The 25,702-nt window shown below is 50.1% G+C and overlaps 2 protein-coding genes across 2 annotated transcripts; both read left to right on the plus strand.

Moving 5' to 3' along the window:
* LOC125226047 (glycogen debranching enzyme) lies at window positions 1–23,905 on the plus strand. The gene is made up of 25 exons (XM_048129876.1): window positions 1–193; window positions 545–695; window positions 834–928; window positions 4,857–5,049; window positions 5,448–5,658; window positions 5,804–6,017; window positions 6,443–6,573; window positions 6,679–6,791; window positions 7,025–7,127; window positions 7,250–7,410; window positions 8,133–8,201; window positions 8,562–8,753; window positions 14,061–14,181; window positions 15,202–15,334; window positions 15,423–15,617; window positions 15,695–15,906; window positions 15,977–16,164; window positions 16,456–16,640; window positions 17,190–17,416; window positions 17,597–17,778; window positions 20,336–20,433; window positions 21,257–21,477; window positions 22,351–22,485; window positions 22,596–22,745; window positions 22,817–23,905. The coding sequence occupies exons 1-25, from the start codon at window positions 1–3 to the stop codon at window positions 23,804–23,806; spliced, it is 4,863 nt and encodes a 1,620-aa protein (XP_047985833.1). The 3' UTR covers window positions 23,807–23,905.
* Window positions 23,906–23,935: 30 nt separating this feature from the next.
* On the plus strand, window positions 23,936–25,188 carry LOC125226046. The gene is made up of 2 exons (XM_048129875.1): window positions 23,936–24,062; window positions 24,156–25,188. Exon 2 carries the CDS (start codon window positions 24,221–24,223, stop codon window positions 24,812–24,814), a length of 594 nt encoding a protein of 197 aa, XP_047985832.1. The 5' UTR covers window positions 23,936–24,062; window positions 24,156–24,220; the 3' UTR covers window positions 24,815–25,188.
* The last annotated feature ends 514 nt before the right edge of the window (window positions 25,189–25,702 follow it).

Raw genomic sequence — 25,702 nt, forward strand, 5'->3', positions numbered from 1 at the left:
ATGCGTGCACGGCGGGTGTATAAGAGGCGGCGGGCGCCGCGGCGCGCACTCCCGCGACATGCTGCGGCGCGACTCGGCGCGCGAGCGCGAGCTCGAGCACCGCGCGCTCGACAAGCCGGACGACAAGCAGCCCCGCCCGAGGGCGCGCACGCCCGACGGCGCCGCGGCTGCGCTGCCGAGGGTGCGCTCTCAAGTAACCAGCCTTCTTACAGTTTTGTCTGGTGGAAGCACTTTCCCGATAAGCTTCATTTATTAACTTTCCAATTCTATACGTCAGCATCCAGATCATCAGATAACTGGCTTCTGCTATTTCACACTGTCCGGATTTTACTCTCCAGTTTTGGTTCTCTTTACCTACTAATTTTCCAATGCTCAAAGGAAATGGGAGATTCGAAGGTACTATTATGTATCTGAAAAGGAAGGCAGAGATAAATGACAGGTCTTCGTCGTTCACCGGTCAAAGTTAGGAAACCTTTGAGCTAGAGGAGCTGAGCTAGGCTGTCGCTTGTTCAAATCATCCAAAGGTTTGTGTGTGTGTGTGTAGAGGCAGATGGCGATCGAGCGCGGCGCGGCGGCCGAGGTGGCGCCCACCCCGCGCCCGCCCTCCCCGCCCCCGGGGGCGCGCCCCCCGCCGCCGCCACCACGCGCCTGCTCACGCTCGAGCACGGCGAGCACCACGACTCCACCATCTACCGGTCAGTACACAATACACATCACATGGATTCAAGAGTAATACTGACATAAACTCCTAATAATAGAAGTGAAAGAAGATTGTCCTACTTGCCGAGTAGGTATGGTATGTTGATTGAACCTGACACGAGTTTGTGTTCCAGGTTCGAGAAGGGCACGACCGTCCGGTTCCGCCCGGGGCCCAGCCTGCTCGGCCGCAAGGTGTTCCTCTACACCAACTACATCATCACCGACAGCCGTAAGTTCCGCAGCGGTTTCTAATCACTTTTTGCCTCCTCTTTGGTTTTCTGTGCAGTCATTAACAATTCAATGCAAACTCCGGTTCCGAAACAGTATTTTATACAATCGTGATATAATACAAAGCTTTTCAGTCGAGTACCATTTTTAGGCCACGAAGCTTGCTGAGTGGCCTAATAGTACGGTACGAGAGTGAAAAGCTTAAATATATCACTATTGTATACAATACTTTTTCTATGAGTCATCATCTTCATCATCAATGGACGAAAAATATCATCATTCAAGTTAAAATTAATGTTAATAGCGTCATTCACCGTTGTATCAACAGTATCAACATCGAATTACCTAGCAACCAATTGTTTATGATAACCGTCTCTGATTGGTCGATAACGCGATAGATTAAAAAAAATGTGTTTCAGATGCAGGATAATTTGCCAGGTACCGCAAATTAGTATAGACATTGTATGAAGTTCTATTTTTGAAATTATTACAGTTAACTAAAGTCAACTATAATGAGATATTATAGTTGAGTCGGAACTGCCATAGAGTATCCAACACTGAAAAGTTAGCACTTATAGTTTAGTCTGTGGTGTCCTAATTGACAGATTAAAGTCGACGAGTGGAAAAACAGTTTTTCGATTCTGTTATATCAGAAGTTGGTTTCGATGTCCGAAACTTAGTTATCTCTTGTAGACATACATTGATAAGCTTATTCTTAATCAACTGTTGTCTCACTTTAACAGAAATAGATTGCTTGACAATAATCAATTTGGTTTTACCAGAGGTCGTTCAACTACTGATGCCGGTGTGGTACTTCTAAAACACATCTTTGACGCCTGGGAAAGAGCTCAAGATGCTGTTGGAATTTTCTGTGATCTATCAAAGGCCTTTGATTGCGTTGATCACGAGAATTTAAAGAGAAAATTGAGCCACTATGGGGTTAAAGCTGCTGCCCTTTACCTTGTTTCATCGTACCTTTCCGACAGAACTCCGCGAGTTGTTATCAATGGGACTCAATCAGCAGGTTCACCGGTAGCACTTGGAGTGCCTCAAGGTTCAATTCTCGGTTCCTTCCTGTTATTAGTATACATTAATGATCTACCGAAACTAGTGCAAGATAAACATGATATAGTGTTATTTGCTGACGACACTTCTCTTATATTCAAAGTTGACAGAAAGGAAACAGCTTCGATAACATCAACGATGCACTGTCTAGCATAACAGACTGGTTTACGGCGAATAACTTACTTTTAAACGCCAAGAAAACCAAGTGCATCAGATTTGCGCTTCCGAACGTTAAACAGTAAGATCCAAATGAAAGGTGAAACGCTGGAATTTGAAGATCGAACGGTTTTCCTTGGAGTCACTTTGGATTCAAAACTGCAATGGCATGCACATATAGCCACTTTAGCTGGCAAACTTAGTTCTGCAGCTTACGCAGTAAGGCGAATCAGACAACTAACAAACGTAGAGACGGCCAGGCTGGTATACTTTAGCTACTTCCACAGTGTTATGTCATATGGGATCCTGTTATGGGGAAAAGCTGCAGACATTCAGGCTATTTTTGTGCTGCAAAAACGAGCTGTCCGTTCAATCTACGGATTGGGCGGTCGAGCATCTTTAAGAGAAAAATTCAAAGAGGTGAACATTCTTACCGTTGCCTCTCAATACATATACGAAAATATTATGTATGTTCGGAAAAACATCCACGAATTCAAGCTTAACAGTGACATCCATAACTATAACACAAGGAACAAACATAAAATTGCTGTGACCGCCCACCGTCTCCGTAAGGTTGGTACGTCTTTCGTCGGGAACTGTACACGTTTTTATAACAAAGTACCAACCGATATTGTGGATTTGCCATTTGACAAATTTAAGGCACGCAGCAAGCGTTTGTTGTTATTTAAGGCGTACTACACTGTGAAGGATTTTATAGATGATAGGGATGCCTTTAAGGTGGTTGCTTGTCAATAGATTAATGAAGTCGTATATATATTTTCATTTTCTCTGCATTGTGTAATTAAGCATACTAGTGTTCAATTGACGTATGAGAACATATTCTCGTCTGATTATATTGTTTTTATTTAAGTTTAGTTGTGGACACTTGGAGACCTTATACATCTCCAAGATTATGTGTTTAATGTTTATCTTACTTTAATTTTATTGTATAAATCTATATTTCCTTCCTAAGTAACATACGAGCACAGAATATAGTGTCTTACAGCCTATGTTTTATTATTTGAATATTTAATTTAGCCTGGCAGCTTGAACATGTCATGCACGCTTAAAAGTCTTTGCTGCGGTGGCGTCGTTGATCGGGTCGCCACCCGAATAAAGGTTGAGGGAGGCGATGGCTGAGATACGCGTCATACTCGTGGTCTGTGAAGACCGGTCTGTTTAAGCTCACTGGGGCTGTTAATAACTTAGTAACTTTAATTCTAATTTTTATTAAATTAGGACACTTTGTCGGTTGTCGTTTGTTTCCTTTCTTTTAGTGAATATTTTAAATATATGATTTTGACTCATGGAGACCATATACATCTCTAAGGAGAATTAGATTAAGTAGATATACATTTTATCTTTAGTTGTGACATTTAGAGTCATTTGCACCTCTAAAGTAATTTTAGACTTTTTTTTGTATTTGTACTTTTTATATTTAGTGTAGTTCTTGGTTGTAATTCGACATTTAGAGACTTTCTACATCTCTAATTTGACCCTGAAAGAGTGTCGCTACAAACCACTTTCATATGGCAATAATGTTCGGACGTCATGTATAATGGGGACAGCGTGTACTGGTTTCGCGTAAATATTTGTAGAAAATGAAAACAGGGTTTTAGAGAATCAAAGTTTAATAAGCATGGTTTAAATACTCGCTACTTGTTTCCGTACAGCCTAAAATCCATGAATCTTGTGCCTTTATCCAAGTCGTCGATGTTTATTTTGTTTTTGCGTGGGACCTTGTTTTATACTGGTGTCAATGATGTAACGGCTTCCTTATTTCTATAAATCATTTTCACGGCTGAGCTACAGACACCTTAAAATTAATCAAATTAAATTAAATATCATTTATTTCAGAAATAAATTTCCATATTGTATTAGTAACTTATTGCTATTCTTAACCTATGTTAGTGACAATTCGATATTCTGTATTTTATACCTATACTATATTTCTATTCTATATTTTATACTAACTTGAAACATTATTGTGAGCATGTATGCTACTCCAGTACTGCCAGAAAGCCCCATCTACCCTTTCAGCCACCGTGGCTAGGAGACTGTTGGCGCTGCCGCGCACGCGCCGCGCCAGCGACGCCACACGCTTGCGCATGATGGCGTGGAAGCCGTCACCTTACCTTACCTTACGTTACCTTAAATAAGAACAAAAAATATATTAAGCTAAATCGAAATGAAATAATCAGTACAGGAGAACTGCACTATACATTGTCAGTACCGGACATGTCAACAACCGATTTCGGAACATTGTTATCGAAATACTGTGAAATCCTTCATCCTTTTTTGTTGTTGGTAATTTATCTCGTTAAGTATAATTATTTTCACTTTTTTAAATATTATTTTGGGCATATTTGCGATGAAACCGTTAGAAAATCTAAAATATTTACTTCTCGTTTAAATCACTGACATTCAATGACTTTCGACGACGGGTGTCAAATATTAATCCTTGCCAGTAAAAGAAATTAGTTCAGCTGAAAATCCGCAACGTGGCGAGGGTCAAATAAAAACTTGTCAGGCTATAATTAATTGTATAGAGTTAACTTTAGTTAGAACTTAGAATTAGTATACAATAATAGTATCAATTGTAATTTCAACTCAATTTTAAATATTTTCTAAATATGTACATGTGACGTGTAAAAGTGCCCCTGTGGCCTATTTGCTGAATAAATTATTTTGATTTTTTTTGTGTCCAGAGGATGAGAAGGCGGAGGTGTCGGAGTTCGTCCGCAACCAGTACTACGCGCTGGAGTGGCGGCGCGAGGAGGAGCAGGGGGGCGCGCGGGAGGAGCTGGGCGCGGGCGCGCTCGTCACCGACACCGACCTCTACGCGGACCTCAGGCTCGCGCGCGCCGGGCCCTTCCACTACTACTTCGTCTATGACAGCGCGTGAGTTACCGCTCTCATTAAGCTCTGCTGGCCAAATAAGTGTGCACATATTTGAGTGCGTTTTTACACTATCCGATCCGATATCGGATGTAGGACCGAAATCCCATATATAAATGAATCGATAATATCGATCGGATAATGTGTAAACGGATTGCAGATGTAACAGGCTGTCTAGCCTTTTTGATCGAAAGCGAAGCTCTTCTTGGCACTCATTATTAATAGCAATAATAGGTTTCCAGTTTCCGTTTAGATCGGAATGTGAGAGTAAGTGCGCTTTCACATTATCCGATCCGATATCGGATGTAGGACCGATATCCCATACATTTAGGCCGCCATCTTTGATTTTTGCCTTAGAAATCCTTCGTACATCGTGTCGTGTTGTGTTGTGGCATCGGCAGGGAGTCGGCGATCGGGCCGCGCGGGTCGGGCTGGCTGCAGGTGGCGGCGGGCGTGCGCGTAGGCCCGGGCGGGCGCGACGTGCTCCCGGTGGAGGCGCTCGCGTGCCAGACCGTGCTCGCCAAGTGCCTCGGCCCGCTCGCCCGCTGGGAGGACACGCTGCGCGTCGCCAAGGAGAGCGGCTACAACATGATACACTTCACGCCCATACAGGTGCGTGCAGGAGGTTGTGTTCCGCTTCTTCGACGGCTCTTGGCCTCGAATTAGATGAGTTATTGTTGCGTCTTACCTATTTAACATTGATTTTTTAAAAGGGTGTATGCTCATGTTTGTTTCTAAGCGACCTCTACCGGTTTAGGAACTGGGCGCTTCCAACTCGAGCTACAGCCTGGCGGACCAGCTGAAGCTGAACCCGGCGTTCGGCGCGGACGCGTCGTTCGCGGACGTGGACAACCTGCTCACCAAGCTGCGCTGCGAGTGGCGCGTGGCCTCCATCTGCGACGTGGTGCTCAACCACACCGCCAACGAGACGCCGTGGCTAGCGTTGCACCCCGAGGCGACATACAACTGCGGTCAGTACCTGCTGTACACTGGCTGCACCGTGAGCGGTGCTGGCGCGTCGCCTCTGCGATGTGCTCCTAAATCATACTAGGTACTAAGATTCCACGGCTAGCGCTTCACTTCATCCAGGATCGATGGAGAAATGAGATACAGTTGTAGTTAACAATGTTCCTTTGGTCACATCGGCGAGTCTTTCTTCTTATACTCGTTTTCTTACCCGTCCAATGTTTTAAAATACTTAACCAAAGACGCGGCGGCCAGCTGGCGGCAGTCGCGGGCGGCGGGTGAAAACCACCGTGGCCTTAAATATACGGCGGCTAATCAAACACGTGCTTAATCCCGAGGCCATAAACCAGTGAGAGTTTGCGTGTGTAACGTCGTGGTAGTGGTGGTGTAATTGTATTGAATGCATGAGTTTGATCGGTGTGTGTTGTAGTGAACGTGCCGCGCCTGCGCGCCGCGGCGCTGCTGGACGCGGCGCTGGCGCGGGTGACGCGCGACGCCGCGCGCGGCGACCTGCTGCCGCGCGGCATCCCGCCCAAGGTCAACGAGCACGAACATTTGGAGGTAAACCACTCTACTATATCTATTATCGGTAGAAAATACCTAAGTGCATAAAAAAGTGCAGAAAATAGTATTTTTGTAAGAGTTATATCTACGTATGCGTTGTAGGCGGTGCGGCACTACCTGGAGTCGGCGGTGCTGCCGGAGCTGCGGCTGCACGAGCTGTACTGCTGCAACGTGCCCGAGCTGCTGCAGCAGTTCTACTGCCTCGCGCGCAACAAGTACGTGCACTGCACTGCACGGGTGTAGGGAAGAAGAATCGGACAAGCCGCACGGAGTGCACATAACCTCACGTTACCCGCGCACACATTGGCAGTATTATATTTCTGTTCTGACGTGTCGAAAGCCGGCATTGCTCCTTGGGTTTAATAAAAGAGCAAGTTTTGAAAGATTTTCTTGTATAGTTTTTTCATGATATGTAGGTGTAATATAGAGGTTGACTGTCGTGTCCCAGGGTGCCGCCGGTGTCGGCGGGCGCGGCGGCCGAGCTGGCGCTGGTGCCGGACCCGCAGCACCGCCGCCTGCACGCCACCGTCGACATGGACCGCGCGCTGCAGGTACCCCACCACTGACACCACACAATCACTCACACTTTGTATTGCTCAACGTTCAACTTTTTCATATGACACATAAGTTGTATGTACTGTAAGAATGTTGTTGACAAACGTGATGTTTCCAGCTGTACAACGTGTACCGCGCGGACTGCTACGACGAGGAGGCGCGCCTGAAGAAGTGCTGCGAGGAGCTGCGGCGGCGGCTCGAGGAGCTGAACGCCGCCGCGCGCGAGGAGCTGCAGGGCCACCTGCGCGCCGCGCTCGACAACTGCGTCGCCGGCATGAGGTGCGTGGTGACTGTGGCGAGCTGGCGAGTAGCGAGCGGCTGCGCTAGTGTGCGTTATTCCTACAAGTCAGTACAGGTCCGCCTCCGAAGGCGGCCGCCAGCGCGCGACTCTAACCTGGAATTTTTTTCCCATAGTGAATAATAACGAAAAGCAAGTTACTTATTAATTCATGTTTTTTAACATTGCACAATTCATACCCATACATGTAGATTACTTCTTTAGCTGTGTATTAGAATTATATCACCTTGTTCATTATGTTATTTGCGGGCAATGCCGCACAAGCCCTGTTTCGACACTTGTTAATATTTTTACTTGTATTTTATAGTAAATGGAACTATAGGTCTTTCTGTAATCTAAGAACTTAAACACTTTTGCATGTGACTGTTTATTTCCTAAATAAATGAAAAAAAAAAACGGAGCACAACTCACAAGTATGCAGAGCGGTCCAGACGAGTGACCGCCGCGTAGCTGTCATTTAACACTGTGAACGTTACATTACAAGTAAATGTTACAAATCAGTCGCCATATTTACAGTCGTGTTTTAGTTACATCCACATTCCACACACACGAATAAAAATATCTGAACATGCTTTTATGCTCATCAATCTCATCATAATTCGAGTAGATTATTTTTTAAATATTTTTTTCACATATTAGAAAAAAAACAATAAAAAGTTCATTTATATTCGATAATAACGTATGTTTTTTTTGTCCTTTTTAGATACTTCCGCTTGCAGGCCGACGGGCCTAAAATAGAAGAAGTCAGCGAGAAGAATCCCCTGGTGCCGAGGTGTGTTGTTTTTTGTAATGAGTTTTCTTTTTAAGTAAGAAACGCATAATTGTATACTTAGAACATTTTGCCCGAATGGCGGAAACACCTGTCACGATAGCAGAAGACGCCATTCCGTTTTCACATAGACAGCTTTCGATATGCTGCTACGGAGTGTTGGAACAATTCTCCACCAGTCGCTGTCGATCAGCAACTGCAAAGCTTTTAAAACTTTATATTTATGTAAAATAACAATAATATCAGTTTGTAAAATTTTAATGACAGTGTATTATTGTTTTGATTTAGTTTTTGCATTTCTGACGTTTTAATGTCTGTTTATTCCTAGTTCCATGTTATAGAAATATTTTTATGAATTTGTAGGTACTTCACGGCGGCGGGCGAGTGCGGGTCTGCGGCGGAGGCGGAGGCGCTGGTGTTCGGCGACGGCGGCCGCTACGTGATGGCGCACAACGGCTGGGTCATGGACGCCGACCCGCTCATGGACTTCGCGCACTCCTCGCACGTGTACCTGCGCCGCGAGCTCATCGCCTGGGGCGACAGCGTCAAGCTCAGGTACCTGTAGACACAACGGCTGGGTCATGGACGCCGACCCGCTCATGGACTTCGCGCACTCCTCGCACGTGTACCTGCGCCGCGAGCTCATCGCCTGGGGCGACAGCGTCAAGCTCAGGTACCTGTAGTGTAGACACAACGGCAACAATACATATCTCTAATAGACTATAAGATAAGATAAGATAAAATACCGACCATACCAGTATTAAATATATTTCATGTTTTAAAGAAAATGAACTGACTTGGCAATCGCAATTTACACCGTTGACAAAATTGTATCATGCGATTGCCAAGTCAGTCCATTTTCTTTAAAACATGAAATATATTTAATACTGGTATGGTCGTTATAAGATATTATTAGGTTAGCTATAGGTAAACTACGTAATAACTTACGGCAGAAGGTCCTTTAAGTAGGGACTGAATAAATTAACCGACTTGGTATTAAAGGTATCTCAACTCTTTTTACGCCAGAAGTACTGAGTTGCGAGACTTGGTGTTTTTACAAGTTTTGTTTTTGATGGGATCTCATTTCTTTTTGTAGACTCTCTGTAGGTAGATAGTCCAACTTTTTTCTTTCTTTCCTATTAACCTCCTCATACACGCATTAATAGTTAATAGGTATATGGCCCTGGGGATGATAGGGGATATCGTGTTCATGTACCTACACGTGAGCGTAGCAAACGCGAAATTTTGACTAAGAGTATGTAAGTAAAAAATGCATTCTGTCGACCATTTCAAAGATATTTATTCGATGGAAATAATAAACGCGAGCGAAGCGAGCGCGAATTTTTTTCATATTATTGACTCTATTTATAAAGACTCAACCCGCTAGTGGAGAGGAAGGTGGGATTCTATCAAAACCCTTATCTTTCATAGACCAAATGTACTTGCAGGTCCATAACTGTCTCGGGACGCCCATTTCGGTGTTTTTTTTTTCAGTAGGGCCCTTCGGTTTCCTAGTGCTCATCATCACGCTTGCTCCTTTGACTCTCTGAGACGTTTTTTTTATGGGATAGGAGGCACACGAGCAGACAGGTCGCCTGATGGTAAGCAATAACTACCGCCCATGGACACCCGAAACACCGGAAGTGTTGGAGGTGCGTTGCCGGCCTTTAAGATGGGTGTACGCTCTTTTCTTGAAAGTTTGAAGGTCGTATTGGTCCGGAAATACCGCAGGCGACAATTCTGCTGGCATAAGTTTTATGAAGAACTCCACTTCGGACTGTATTTTAGACACATGATATTTAGATTACGACGTAACTTTGTAACTACGTAACTTTAATTGATGCAAGGCAACACCACATAATTTATAGGTACAATTTTCAATGGATTATTGTCTTTCAAAGGTCTGTCAATGACTAAAATCCTCCTTTCATTTAATTGAACCTTATGAATGTTGTACACTGCGACATTTTGATACATCGTTTCACAATCATTTCAATATCTGAATTAATTTCTGACACCTCTCGCTAGCTGGTGGCCTATCGGTAAGAGCATGCGACTTTCGATACGAAGGTCGCGGGTTCGAACCCCGGCTTGCACCAATGAGTTTTTCGGAATTTATGTGCGAAATGTCATTTGATATTTGCCAGTCGCTTTTCGGTGAAGGAAAACATCGTGAGGAAACTGGACTAATTCCAATAAGGTCTAGGTCCCTTCGGGTTGGAAGGTCGGAAGGCAGTCGCTTTCGTAAAAACTAGTGCCAACGCCAAATCTTGGGATTAGTTTTCAAAGTGGACCCCAGGCTCCTATGAGCCGTGGCAAATGCCGGGATAACGCAAGGAGGATGATGGTGACCTCTCGCTATTTTGGAATATGTGCGCGCCCACGCAATATAATATTTTTTATTGGATTTTTTTCACATGTAGGTACGATTTTGTCGGCTCCCTTACCATTTGGTGCCTAGAGCGGTCGCACCTTAACCCTTTGCAAATTAATTGAAAAAACGTACACATATTTATGATCTCGACTGTACCTACTATTAACGACTGTAGCACAAGTTTTTTTTGTTACATTTGAGCATAATATTTAAGTACGTATTTATATTTTACAACACATTTACAGGTACTCATATATTTATATGGGTATAGGAAGTTGGTGATGTAGGTAGAATTGCAATTTACTTGTTTTAAATTTTTGCTGTACTTGGCGAGGGCTCGCCCTCATATCTATATCCATACATAAAGTCGCGCATGTATTTTTCCAACAGGGTACGCAGAGCACACGAACTCGTTTCAGTGCAACTGTTGGCAAAATTATGAAGGGGTTGTCAGCCTATTCGTCCAGACCACAATGGAACCCATATCCCATAGTTGAATTATACGACTCCCACCATGTAAGGAAATGGGGTAGTGAGATTTTCAACCCATCACGTCATCGGGTATCTGTATAAATTTACATAGACAGGCACACGGATTTATTTACTGTAAATTAACTGTAAATATAACTTGGTAATCCCATATATTGGTATTAGATTACAAAGTTATTTATGCAGTTGGTGTATCTGAAAACCTGGAATGAAATTGCAACATTTTTTAATTTTTGTGTAATTTATACACTAAATACTAACTGTATTCTAAATTTGAAGCTTCCAAGTGTACTAGAAGTGTCTTATTATCATTGATGATCGTATGTCAGTCAGCCAGTGAGTGACAAAACTAAGAAACTTTGGCTAGTAATTATTCCTAAACTATTGGTTCAAATTTAATGAAATTTGGGATATACCGTGTTTATACAATGACTACTTGGGTGCTGAAAATTGAGGCTTCTAGTTTTATCCAGAACGGAGTAACAGGGGGTTGAAAATGGTCTGAAATGCTTCGAGAAAAGGATGGTACGGCCGTGCCTCTTTTTGCTCGACTTGGCGGGGGCACTGCCGTGCCCCCAGATGTTACGCCAATACCTAAACTAAGTAACTTAATACTTGTATCTTAGGCATTTCGTGTTAGTAGGTCAGTATAATGTAGTTAGGTGCTTATTGAGCAAAACAATAAAGGTTATAAGTAAGTAAGTAAGTAAGTAATTTATTTGCATAAAATAGTGTACAGTAAGATGGTCAAGAGGTACAATTTCGTTCAACTATTTTGCCTATAAAAAGCGTGCAAATATGATTTAACTAATCTAGGAACATACATATAGTATCAATTTTATTAATCTATATAGCTTTACAATTAACATGCATATCATACATTTCACTACGTTACTAATTATAATATTTAAATTAGAATAGTAAGAAAAATACAAACATTTCAAATTTAATAATTTACCCACACAATTCATACTTAATTAAAATGTCATGATTATAATAAAATTACAAGAAATAATTCAATAAATTTAAAGTAATGCGCCTATCTATTTTATGATGTCAAAAATTCATTAATTGAATAAAATCTTTTTTCTAACAACCAGTTACTCAGTTTTGATATACACGCTTTATAAGGCAGGGATTTTATGTCTTCAGGGACCTGATTGTAAATTTTTATTGCCATGCTGTAACTGTTCCTGTCACACAGTTTCGTTGTCGCCTTAGGTTTTACTAGTCTTAATGGATATCTCGTATTAAAGCTACATATGTCTTCCAATTTCGTAAACAAGGATTGATTTGACTTGACAAATTTGGTGACTTCCAGAATGTATAAGGATGGTAAGGTTAACAGTTTTAGTTCAGCGAAGAGATTCCTGCAAGATGTTCTTGAGGGTTTCCTACAAATCGCCTTAATGCACTTTTTTTGACAGATAAAGAGTCGTTCTATTTCACAACAGTTTCCCCAGAGTACGACTCCATATCTTAGCAAGGACGCAACATAGCCATGATATGCAAGTAGAGCAGTTTCCCTGTTTACACAAGTTGCAAGTCGCCGGAGCGGATAAACAAAACTATTTAAGCTTTTGCATTTCTTTTCAATTTGGGGTTTCCATGAGCAATTTTTATCTACAACTATACCTAGAAACGTTACTACATCAGTTTCGTGTATAGTTTGATCATTATATTTGACATTTAATTCAGGCACTTCTTTTCTATTACAAAATTGTACGAAATTGGTTTTATCAAAGTTAACATTCAAATTATTTGCTTCTAGCCATTCAATTACTCTCGTAACTTCAGTATTTATGTCATCATTATAAGTATCAATATTATTACATGTTATTACTAGGGAAATGTCATATAAATTGCAAGTAAGTAGGTTTACATTAACTTAAATAAGTGATAATAAAACGTTTCTCCTTAGACATAGTATAAATAACAGGGTAGGTTTTTAGCAGGTGCCGTCATAATCTATGGTATTTAAATACCTTATAAGGGCACTTTTCTTTCCCGGGCACGAATCATCTCCAGTTTGGTGGTCAGCTGGTTTTTTGAATCGCATACATGTAGCGCATTTTGGTAGTTCTAGTATCTTGGGGCATTCTTTGTTGGTGTGTCCCGATAATCCGCAGTGGCTGCATGTGGATTCAGCTTCTCTGCAGTATTTAGCAGAATGACAATATTGCTGACATTTGTAGCATCTGGTTAACATAGTATAATCTCGTGCTGGGCAGGAAGTCCAATTGATAAAAACGCGCTGTTGCTGAATGAGTATCCGCCTTATGTCGCCAGAGCACTCTAATATATAATTGCATGTGGCTTGGTCCTTCTTGCCAGATTTATGACTTAGGTTTATAGAGCTCATAAATGTGTCCTTAGAAATATTTGGCTGTTGATCTACAATATTTTGTTCATAAATGCAGTCGAAAACTTCGTTCTCTGTTATATTTGAAGGCACGCCTAACAAGATGATTTTAGGTCTTTTTTTGGTAGTTTCTTCTAATTTCAGTCCTGATTTTTGAAGCCGTTGGGATGCTCTTAGTTTTTCTAGGTCGTCCTTGCGATCGGTATTTATAATAACGCCTCCGTTTTTCGTTTTTCTCATTCCACGAACATGTAGCTTGAGAGCTTCTGGTTTTATCAGGTCCTGTACAAGTTTTTTGGTATTTTCACTTGATTTGTCCTTCTCCTTAGGGTAAATTACTATAGAGTTGGTCTTGGTAGGTACTATAGATGAGTTGTTACCTGTTCTCACTTTGTCGGCGAAGGATACAGTCGGTTCTATTTTGGGGGCAACTTGTAAGCTATTCTGGAGCTCTTTGATTTGTTCTACGATGTTATTTTGTTCAGATACAGCTTTTAGATAGGCACTGTTGACTAAAACTTGCTGCTTAACCGCCTGGTACTGCACGGCAAGCTGGGACACCCCACTTGATATATATTCCTGATATATACCACTATAGAATGTTGTGAATATTAAAGTGGTTGTTATGTAATCGCAGGTACGGCGACAAGCCGGAGGACAGCCCGTGGCTGTGGGCGCACATGCGCGAGTACGTGGAGCTCACGGCCGAGCTGTTCGACGGGCTGCGCCTCGACAACTGCCACTCCACGCCGCTGCACGTGAGTCACAACGGGGTTACAGATTCAATATCATTCACATAACTCTTTCATTCAATACGAGCTGATACGATCGTGAGTAGTGAGGGTTGTTAACATATAAATGTCAATTTTAACACATGTCATTAAAATTCGAAATTAAGTTAGCAAATCTCGATTTCTCGTCTTGAAAGGGCTAAGAACACCTACATACCTAAGAACCTACAGTTTACTACACTCAGTTCAACCATACTTGTCCAATCATGTATACAAACACTGCTGGAAAACATTATCTCACTTTTCTCTGGAATTGCACATTAACCATCACTAAAAATATTGAAATCAATCAAAAAAACCACTGAAAAATATCATTTCTAAAACGATTTTCATCAATAATTGTAATTACGAAGGGATGACATGACAAACTCCTGACATTACGAAGTCTAGATTGTCTATGACTCGTAATGTTGAGATGACAACTTATCGTTATGAACGATCGATATTAACGTTTGAGTTTATATAGCTTGGAAAAAATGCGTTGATATTAATTACAATAATTTATCAGATTTATTAACCGACTTTTTTTAAGTTTTTATTTCCTACCTCTTTACAATAAATATTATATCAGTATATATATTTTTTTATTAGTGTTAATATTAGGTACTAAGTATAAAATGAATACTGTACTAGCCTTTTCCATAGGATTGTTGCAAATGCGACGAAACCTAATTAAATTTTGGTTTTTTACTTAGATATTGTGTGACGTAAAATTGAAAATCCTCTGATGACGTTAGCAGCGTTTATTTACAAATTATCGTTAATACATCATTTTATCGACATTTCCAATCACTAGTAATTGTCTTTGATCATATTTGACGTTTCGTTTGTTTACATGATAGGACAAGTAAAGATGAACCGACTGTAAAAAAAAATCAAATGAAAACCGCGTTTGCTGTGCACAGTGTGGCGTGTTTCAGTTCAAAGTTATGCCTTTTGGGATGAGTAGCTGAATAAATTTGTCTAGTAATGTGTGTGATGTGTCAGGTGGCGGAGTACATGATGGACTGCGCCCGCAACGTGAAGCCGGACCTGTTCGTGGCGGCCGAGCTGTTCACCAACTCCGACCACGTCGACAACATCTTCCTCAACCGCCTCGGCATCTCCGCGCTCATCCGGGGTCAGTTCATCGGATACCGGCTAACGCTTAAAGCGTTTCCGAAATTAGGATCCGATCAGATAGTTTTATTGATCGTTTTGTCTTGCAGAGGCGCAGGCGGCGTGGGACTCGCGCGAGCAGGGCCGGCTGCTGCACCGCTTCGGCGGCCGCGCCGTCGGCGCCTTCCGCCGCGCCGCCGTCGACGTCGCTCGCCCCGGCCTCGCTCCCGCCCTGCTGCTCGACCTCACGCACGACAACCCCTCGCCGCTCGAGAAGCGCTCCGTGCACGACGTGCTGCCCACAGGTACGCGGCCGACGGGAACATACGTAGAGTTAGCGTGTTGAGCTCGGACACTACATATAAAGTGTGATATATTGCAGCGGCCCTGGTGTCGATGGCGTTCTGCGCGGCGGGGTCGACGCGCGGGCTGGACGAGCTGGTGCCGCACCACGTGCACGTGGTGGACGAGGCGCGGCTCTACCCCGCGTGGGGCGAGGGCGAGGGCCGCGTGGGCGCCGCCACCGGCCTGCTCGCCGCGCGCAAGGAGCTCAACCTACTGCACTGCCAGCTCGCCCAGCAAGGCTACGACGAGGTACGGCCGAACCGCTCATGATTTCTGGATTGTGACTCGGGTTTCAAATGTTACTACTGTCTATGTGCAGGTGTACGTGGACCAGATGACGGAGGCGGTGACGGCGGTGACGCGGCACTCGTCGGTGTCGCGGCGCTCGGTGCTGCTGGCGGCGCACACGGCCTTCGCGCCGCCGCAGGGCGACGCGCCGCTCCCGCCGCCGCTGCGCTTCGAGGGCGACCTCGAGGAAATACTCTTCGAGATGGAGCTACAACCCAGGTATACATATATGGAATATGTGTTTATGTACACATGGTCATATGCGATCCAACATTTCTGGAATTAGTTGAAATCCTGGTCACGGCACCAATCGCAATACACTACTTAAAGTTTAAGGTTTTGAACCCGGGCCGTACCCGGGACCTAAATATTCCAAACGAAAAAGAAAGTATTTCTGGGGTCAAAATTTCTACAGATTCTCAATCGGCATTGACCCAATTTCCATTCATAGAATGTTCTAGTAAATTTATTTTGAGCTATGTAACGAGCCTCGTGTCGTGGCGGGCGCAGGAGCGGCGCGGCGTACAGCGCTAGCGCGCGGTACATCAACGGGCTGGAGCAGTGGACGGCGGCGGTGCGGCGGCGGCCGGCGGCGGACGCGGCGCGCTTCGTGGCGGCGGCGCGGCGCGAGGGCGCGCTCACCGTGCTGGACTGGCGCGCCTTCCCGCCCGGCGCCGTCATCGCCTTGAGGATAGGTAGCCTGCGATCTATATCCCTCGAGTTTATAGTCGTGATATTGTTTATGTTAGTTATTAAAATCCCTTTCATTCAGAGTGCCACGTCGTTGTGAGAGGGCTTGTAGAAAAAAGAACCTCTTTCATATTCCTCGAAGTCGAACTTCGTACGCGAGAAACGGTTTCATCGGAAGAGCTTGCAGAATATATAATGATAAATTTCAAAGTGTAGACATATTTAAAGAAACATGTAGTAGCTTCAAACTGCAGACCTTGAAGTGTATTAATGGACTTCATTCAGAGAGTTAAAATTTATAAAACTTAACTAAAATTTGTTAGAATATTTAAGAATATTTGTTTATGTGTAATGAAAATACAAGTAGTTTTTTTTTGTAAGACAGGTTAGAAAATTGTTTCTATTTTTGTATTTTGTTAGTTGGTTTGATATTCTAATTGAGGAAACTGTAAGTCTGTAATGTAATTATTCAACTGTGCTAATGTATTATATAAGTGACTGTTTCTTTCTAAATAAATAAAAAAAAAATATGTTGATGGTTTCCTGTTCCGCAGCGCCGCGAGCCGCGCAGCGCGCCGCGCTGGACGGCGTGCGCCGCACGCTGGCGCTGTGGGAGGCGGGCGCGCCGGACGCGCTGGGGCTGGAGCGCGCGCTGGCGCCGCTGCAGCTGGCGGACTACAACGCGCTGCTGTTCCGCTGCGACGCCGAGGAGCGCGACGCGGGCGCCGGCGGCGTCTACGACGTGCCCGGCCACGGCCCGCTCGTCTACGCCGGCCTGCAGGTGCGCATCCTCTACGAGTGTCTCGCTTGCGACCAGCGAGACACGGCTATAAAGCTCTTTAGGAAACCTTGGATCCGACGAGATTGTTTTATAATGTTATCGTGGTCACAGATTTTATTAAATAAAAATAATTACACGACACAACGATTTACTTGTGGTATTTAACATGGCGTTGTCTAGGGGCTGATGTCGCTGCTGGAGGAGGTGCGGTCGGAGGACGCGCTGGGGCACGCGGTGTGCGACAACCTGCGCGCCGGCGACTGGCTGCTCGACTACACGTGGCGGCGGCTCTCCTCCCCCGCGCTCGCCGACGTGGCCAGCAGGCTGCGCGAGCTGCTCGCGCCGCTCTCCGACCTGCCCAGGTACGTCCCGCACCGACTACAGCTGCGCGCCGGCGACTGGCTGCTCGACTACACGTGGCGGCGGCTCTCCTCCCCGCGCTCGCCGACGTGGCCAGCAGGCTGCGCGAGCTGCTCGCGCCGCTCTCCGACCTGCCCAGGTACGTCCCGCACCGACTACAGCTGCGCGCCGGCGACTGGCTGCTCGACTACACGTGGCGGCGGCTCTCCTCCCCGCGCTCGCCGACGTGGCCAGCAGGCTGCGCGAGCTGCTCGCGCCGCTCTCCGACCTGCCCAGGTACGTCCCGCACCGACTACAGCTGCGCGCCGGCGACTGGCTGCTCGACTACACGTGGCGGCGGCTCTCCTCCCCGCGCTCGCCGACGTGGCCAGCAGGCTGCGCGAGCTGCTCGCGCCGCTCTCCGACCTGCCCAGGTACGTCCCGCACCGACTACAGCTGCGCGCCGGCGACTGGCTGCTCGACTACACGTGGCGGCGGCTCTCCTCCCCCGCGCTCGCCGACGTGGCCAGCAGGCTGCGCGAGCTGCTCGCGCCGCTCTCCGACCTGCCCAGGTACGTCCCGCACCGACTACAGCTGCGCGCCGGCGACTGGCTGCTCGACTACACGTGGCGGCGGCTCTCCTCCCCGCGCTCGCCGACGTGGCCAGCAGGCTGCGCGAGCTGCTCGCGCCGCTCTCCGACCTGCCCAGGTACGTCCCGCACCGACTACAGCTGCGCGCCGGCGACTGGCTGCTCGACTACACGTGGCGGCGGCTCTCCTCCCCCGCGCTCGCCGACGTGGCCAGCAGGCTGCGCGAGCTGCTCGCGCCGCTCTCCGACCTGCCCAGGTACGTCCCGCACCGACTACAGCTGCGCGCCGGCGACTGGCTGCTCGACTACACGTGGCGGCGGCTCTCCTCCCCGCGCTCGCCGACGTGGCCAGCAGGCTGCGCGAGCTGCTCGCGCCGCTCTCCGACCTGCCCAGGTACGTCCCGCACCGACTACAGCTGCGCGCCGGCGACTGGCTGCTCGACTACACGTGGCGGCGGCTCTCCTCCCCCGCGCTCGCCGACGTGGCCAGCAGGCTGCGCGAGCTGCTCGCGCCGCTCTCCGACCTGCCCAGGTACGTCCCGCACCGACTACAGCTGCGCGCCGGCGACTGGCTGCTCGACTACACGTGGCGGCGGCTCTCCTCCCCGCGCTCGCCGACGTGGCCAGCAGGCTGCGCGAGCTGCTCGCGCCGCTCTCCGACCTGCCCAGGTACGTCCCGCACCGACTACAGCTGCGCGCCGGCGACTGGCTGCTCGACTACACGTGGCGGCGGCTCTCCTCCCCGCGCTCGCCGACGTGGCCAGCAGGCTGCGCGAGCTGCTCGCGCCGCTCTCCGACCTGCCCAGGTACGTCCCGCACCGACTACAGCTGCGCGCCGGCGACTGGCTGCTCGACTACACGTGGCGGCGGCTCTCCTCCCCGCGCTCGCCGACGTGGCCAGCAGGCTGCGCGAGCTGCTCGCGCCGCTCTCCGACCTGCCCAGGTACGTCCCGCACCGACTACAGCTGCGCGCCGGCGACTGGCTGCTCGACTACACGTGGCGGCGGCTCTCCTCCCCGCGCTCGCCGACGTGGCCAGCAGGCTGCGCGAGCTGCTCGCGCCGCTCTCCGACCTGCCCAGGTACGTCCCGCACCGACTACAGCTGCGCGCCGGCGACTGGCTGCTCGACTACACGTGGCGGCGGCTCTCCTCCCCCGCGCTCGCCGACGTGGCCAGCAGGCTGCGCGAGCTGCTCGCGCCGCTCTCCGACCTGCCCAGGTACGTCCCGCACCGACTACAGCTGCGCGCCGGCGACTGGCTGCTCGACTACACGTGGCGGCGGCTCTCCTCCCCGCGCTCGCCGACGTGGCCAGCAGGCTGCGCGAGCTGCTCGCGCCGCTCTCCGACCTGCCCAGGTACGTCCCGCACCGACTACAGCTGCGCGCCGGCGACTGGCTGCTCGACTACACGTGGCGGCGGCTCTCCTCCCCGCGCTCGCCGACGTGGCCAGCAGGCTGCGCGAGCTGCTCGCGCCGCTCTCCGACCTGCCCAGGTACGTCCCGCACCGACTACAGCTGCGCGCCGGCGACTGGCTGCTCGACTACACGTGGCGGCGGCTCTCCTCCCCCGCGCTCGCCGACGTGGCCAGCAGGCTGCGCGAGCTGCTCGCGCCGCTCTCCGACCTGCCCAGGTACGAATAATAATTATCCCGGCATTTGCCACGGCTCACGGGAGCCTGGGGTCCGCTTTGACACCCACCCAAGATTTGGCGTAGGCAGGCACTAGTTTTTACGAAAGCGACTGCCATCTGACCTTCCAACCCCAAGGGTAAACTAGACCTTATTGTAATTAATCCGCTTTCCTCACAATGTTTTCCTTCACCGAAAAGCGACTGCCAAATATCAAATGACATTTATTTATTTATTTATTATTGTTCGGAGAACAATTACAGGTGGGAACCTATTTACTGGTTACTATTGGTGGGAACCAATAGTAACATACTGGGAGTTATTTGATGAGTGCAGGCATATTGAAATGTTTGAGTGCGCAGGTACCTGGTGCCGACGTACGCGGAGGCGACGCTGCGCGCCGTGCACGCCGCCGTGACGCGCGCCGCTCTAGCGCGCATGACGCCCGAGGCCCGCTCCGGTAACTACACATACAATTCATCCAATTTCATTTTAAATCGTTTTTAGGGTTCCGTAGTCAACTAGGAACCCTTATAGTTTCGCCATGTCTGTCTGTCCGTCCGTCCGCGGATAATCTCAGTAACCGTTAGCACTAGAAAGCTGAAATTTGGTACCAATATGTATATCAATCACGCTAACAAAGTGCAAAAATAAAAAATGGAAAAAAATGTTTTATTAGGGTACCCTACATGTAAAGTGGGGGTTGATATTTTTTTTCATTCCAACCCCAACGTGTGATATATTGTTGGATAGGTATTTAAAAATAAATAAGGGTTTACTAAGATCGTTTTTTGATAATATTAATATTTTCGGAAATAATCGCTCCTAAAGGAAAAAAAAGTGCGTCCCCCCCCCTCTAACTTTTGAACCATATGTTTAAAAATTATGAAAAAAATCACGAAAGTAGAACTTTATAGAAACTTTGTAGGAAAATTGTTTTGAAGTTGATAGGTTTAGTAGTTTTGGAGAAAAATACGGAAAACTACGGAACCCTACACTGAGCGTGGCCCGACACGCTCTTGGCCGGTTTTTTTTAAACCTAGATTTTATTTTTTCAGAGAAAACGATCGTAATTTTCCTATTAATCATATGTCCTTACATGAATCCCTATTAGGCACTTTATGACAGTGTGAAAAGCTCAAGTGGCGTTCGGCGGGGCGTGCAGCGTAGCGTTGGGTTCACGAGTAGTGCGAGCTGCGTGTGCTAAGAGCGCTTCTATTTGTTTGACATGCACTAGGCGCGCCTGTGCGCACAGTGAGCGTTGTTACATTGTTCGTGGGCAGGCGAGGTGGCGCGCGCGCTGGCGCTGTGCAGCGTGCAGCTGCTGGGCGCGGTGCCGAGCGCGACGTTGCCAGCTCTGTCGCCCGCGCTGGCGCCGCCGCGGCCGCCGGGCAGCACGCTGTCGGCGGGGCTGCCGCACTTCGCCGCCGGCTACATGCGCTGCTGGGGCCGCGACACCTTCATCGCGCTGCGCGGCGCCGCCATCCTCACCGGCCGCTACCAGGTACCGAGCCCGCCTCCTCTCATATCTGCTAGGCGCGGTGCCGAGCGCGACGTTGCCAGCTCTGTCGCCCGCGCTGGCGCCGCCGCGGCCGCCGGGCAGCACGCTGTCGGCGGGGCTGCCGCACTTCGCCGCCGGCTACATGCGCTGCTGGGGCCGCGACACCTTCATCGCGCTGCGCGGCGCCGCCATCCTCACCGGCCGCTACCAGGTACCGAGCCCGCCTCCTCTCATATCTGCTAGGCGCGGTGCCGAGCGCGACGTTGCCAGCTCTGTCGCCCGCGCTGGCGCCGCCGCGGCCGCCGGGCAGCACGCTGTCGGCGGGGCTGCCGCACTTCGCCGCCGGCTACATGCGCTGCTGGGGCCGCGACACCTTCATCGCGCTGCGCGGCGCCGCCATCCTCACCGGCCGCTACCAGGTACCGAGCCCGCCTCCTCTCATATCTGCTAGGCGCGGTGCCGAGCGCGACGTTGCCAGCTCTGTCGCCCGCGCTGGCGCCGCCGCGGCCGCCGGGCAGCACGCTGTCGGCGGGGCTGCCGCACTTCGCCGCCGGCTACATGCGCTGCTGGGGCCGCGACACCTTCATCGCGCTGCGCGGCGCCGCCATCCTCACCGGCCGCTACCAGGTACCGAGCCCGCCTCCTCTCATATCTAAGGCGTCCTCTAATGTCGCATTTTTTATCACTATTTAGTGATAAAAAATGCGACAAATGTGAAGTTATAGCTCACAAATTGGATTTCGCTTATTTAAGCGAAATCCAATTTGTGAGCTATAACTTATGTCCCGCGCGAAAAGATGATTCTGATAAACATACAATCTGGCGATAACCGTTCCTAAGATGATTTGGAGTGGTTGAATCGGGTGGTGTTCGCAGGAGGCGCGCGCGCACATCCTGGGGTTCGCGGGGTGCCTGCGGCACGGGCTCATCCCCAACCTGCTGGACGGCGGTCGCAACGCGCGCTACAACTGCCGCGACGCCGTCTGGTGGTGGCTGCACGCCATCAAACAGGTACCTACTTTATTACAGTTATATATTACTCTTTAAAAAATATAACTTTTTTTATTGATTGCAGTTTTCATAAATTATTCTCTCTTACTGATACGTTTGTCGTGTCGCAGTACGTGTGTGAGGCGCCGGCGGGGCTGGCGCTGCTGGCGGAGCCGGTGTCGCGGCTGTTCCCCGCCGACGACGCCGCGCCCGCGCCGCCCGGCGCCGCCGACCAGCCGCTGCACGACGTCATGCAGGAGGCGCTCGCCGTGCACTTCCAGGCGAGTACCTTACACCGCGCGCCCGCACGCTCGCTCGCTCGCCACTGACCGCCCCCTCCCTCCCTCCGCAGGGCCTCGTGTTCCGCGAGCGCAACGCCGGCCGGCAGATCGACGCGCACATGACGGACAAGGGCTTCAACGTGCAGATCGGCGTGCAGCCCGACACCGGCTTCCCCTTCGGCGGCAACGACGCTAACTGCGGCACCTGGATGGACAAGATGGGCTCCTCCGAGCGCGCCGGCACGCGCGGCCGCCCCGCCACGCCGCGCGACGGCAGCGCCGTGGAGCTGGTGGCGCTCGCCTACAGCGCCGTCAGCTGGCTCGCCGACCTGCACCGCGCCGGCCGCTTCCCGCACGCCGGCGTCGCGCGCCGCCACCCCGACGGCGCGCTCACCTCCTGGACCTACGCGCAGTGGGCCGAGCGCATCCGCCGCGCCTTCGAGCGCCACTTCTGGGTGCCCCCCGCGCCCTCCGCCCAAGACCTGCGCCCCGACCTCGTGCACCGCCGCGCCATCTACAAGGACTCGCACGGCGCCTCGCAGCCCTGGGCCGATTACCAGCTGCGCTGCAACGCCGTCGTCGCCATGGCCGTCGCGCCCGACCTCTTCGACCCCAAGCACGCGTGGCAGGCCCTGGACACCACCGAGAAGGTGCTGCTCGGCCCGCTCGGCCTGAAGACGCTCGACCCGGCCGACTGGGCGTATCGGCCCGAGTACGACAACTCCAACGACTCGGACGACCCGAGCGTCGCGCACGGCTTCAACTACCACCAGGGCCCCGAGTGGGCGTGGCCGCTCGGCTTCTACCTGCGCGCGCGGCTCGCGTTCGCGCACGACGCCGGCCGCTGGGCCAAGACGCTCGCCGCCGTGCACGCCGCGCTCGCCGCGCCCGCCGCCGAGCTGCGCCGCTCGCCGTGGCGCGGCCTGCCCGAGCTCACCGGGCCCGGCGGCGCGCCCTGCCGCGACTCCTGCCGCACGCAGGCCTGGTCCAGCGCCTGCCTGCTCGAGCTGCTGCACGAGCTGCGCGCGGCGCGGCGCGCGCGCCCGCTGCCCGCCGACTGACGCCGCCCGCGCCGCCTCCGCCACGCGCCCGCCGCCGCCGCCGAGCGCACCTACGCCGAGCCCTACGAGGCGGCGCCGGGGCCGCGGCCGCGCCGGCCCGCGCTGCAGGCCGTGCGCCGCCTCCTGCGCCGGCGCCGCCGCCCGCGCCCGCGCACTACCAGTGTCGCCGGCGCCATCTACAACCTGCTGACGGGGTCGCGCGGCGCGCTCGCCACCGTCGCCTACAGCGACCGCTACTTCCGCTACGGGCTGCCGCTGCGCGCCGCGCCGGCGGCGTCGGGCGCGCGCTGGGTGTCGCCGAGCGGCCGCCCGCCGCACTTCGTGCCGCTGCGCGCGCGCCCGTCGCCGCCGGCGCGCGGGCTGCTGGCGGGCGTGCCGCCGCCGCGGGAGCCGAGGCCGCCGCGCTACGCGCCCATGCGGCGGGCGCGGCGCGACCTCCCGCGCGTGTTCGTCGTCGACGGGGACGCGGCGGGCGCGTGGCGCGAGGCGGACGGGTACCCGGCGCGAGTGTTGCCGCTCGAGTACCGGCAGTCGCGGCTGGGCGTGGCGCCGGCGCCGCGGCGGGCGCCGGAGACGAGCGGCGCGCCGGTGCGGCTGCGGCGCTCGCTGTCGCTGCGCTCGTTCCGCTCGCCCGAGTCGGCGCCGCGGCCGCAGTTCGCGCTGGAGGACGCGGAGGAGGCGCGCGTGTACGAGGAGGCGGGCGGGGGCGGCGCGTTCGACAAGGCGGCGGAGCGCTACAGCGCGGCGAACCTGGCGGAGGCGAGCGCGGCGGACGAGCGCAAGAAGCTGGAGCGGTTGGAGCGCAAGGTGCTGAACACCGAGCGCTACAACAACGGCGCGGCGGCGGCGGCGGTGACGAGGCCGCTGCTGGCGCGCTCGCGGCGCGGGTCGCGCTCGCCGGCGCGGCGCGGGAGCCCGCGAGCCGCCATCCGCTTCCTGCTGGGGCTGAGCACGCTCTTCTACTCGCTGGCGCTGCTGGCGTTCTACTTCCTGAGCCTGTCCGCCTGACAAGTGACAAGTGACGCGTGACGCGACGACAACGAGTGCATAATCTGATAGTCGTTAACGAGTGCCATATTTTATTTAGCGGCCGTTCGCTAGTGCCTTTTTATTTTATTATGTGCGGCCGACTTTGTGTGACGATCGTGTAGTTTCCCACTTTCGAAATGATTTGTATTTGATGTATCAACCTACAAGCTGCATGTACCACGTCTCGACTCGACCGACTTCCAAAAAAAAGTATAACATAACTAAATGATATTTTTAATACAGTTGCTCAAAAAGTGCCCGTTTTTTGGCTGTTTAGCGTGCGAGAAGTTGGTTTTTACGCACTAGTGCGTAAAAAGTATACGTTCCATTTTACGACTACTCACCGAGTTGTTTTAATATTAGTCTAGTTTACTAAGACGGAATAAAACTATAAACATACTATTAAGGCATTAATATTTAAAACATTGATATTTCCTATGTAATTGTTTACTTTTAGTCATATTATACATAATTTATAAAAAATAGGTCACAATGAGTCGTGTAAACAGAATGGAACGAAACGCGTCTTCTGTCAAAAGAGTTGTCTCTTAATGCAAGCACGTTCAAAAACCTTAATATGTTACGCGATTTGTCATAATTATTTAATGTTATTTGCAATATATCGAGGCATAAATGGGTCGATTGAATTAAAATATTAGTATACATTAAACAATCGTCCCAAATCGTAAATGTTTATGTTTTTATGGTACCCAATGAAATAAATTGTGTTGGATTAATAGCAAAATCCAAAATATGCCCGCAAGTTTAAAAGCTTCAAAAATACGCCTTTGAATTTTCAAATATACTGCGTCAATGTCAATGCGAAAATTGAGAGTTCGGATTGTTTTATTAACCGACTTCAAAAAA

This window comes from Leguminivora glycinivorella, chromosome 5 (genome assembly GCF_023078275.1).
Source record: "Leguminivora glycinivorella isolate SPB_JAAS2020 chromosome 5, LegGlyc_1.1, whole genome shotgun sequence".
Lineage (NCBI taxonomy): Eukaryota > Metazoa > Arthropoda > Insecta > Lepidoptera > Tortricidae > Leguminivora > Leguminivora glycinivorella.

What these genes read in the sequence shown, in the direction of transcription:
- LOC125226047 (XM_048129876.1), top strand. Translation starts at nt 1, where the DNA reads ATGCGTGCACGGCGGGTGTATAAGAGGCGGCGGGCGCCGCGGCGCGCA. An exon ending in TACACTTCACGCCCATACAG is followed by an intron (nt 5,659 to 5,803) that starts GTGCGTGCAGGA and finishes CTACCGGTTTAG; the next exon opens with GAACTGGGCGCTTCCAACTC. An exon ending in TACTGCCTCGCGCGCAACAA is followed by an intron (nt 6,792 to 7,024) that starts GTACGTGCACTG and finishes GTCGTGTCCCAG; the next exon opens with GGTGCCGCCGGTGTCGGCGG.
- LOC125226046 (XM_048129875.1), top strand. Translation starts at nt 24,221, where the DNA reads ATGCGGCGGGCGCGGCGCGACCTCCCGCGCGTGTTCGTCGTCGACGGG.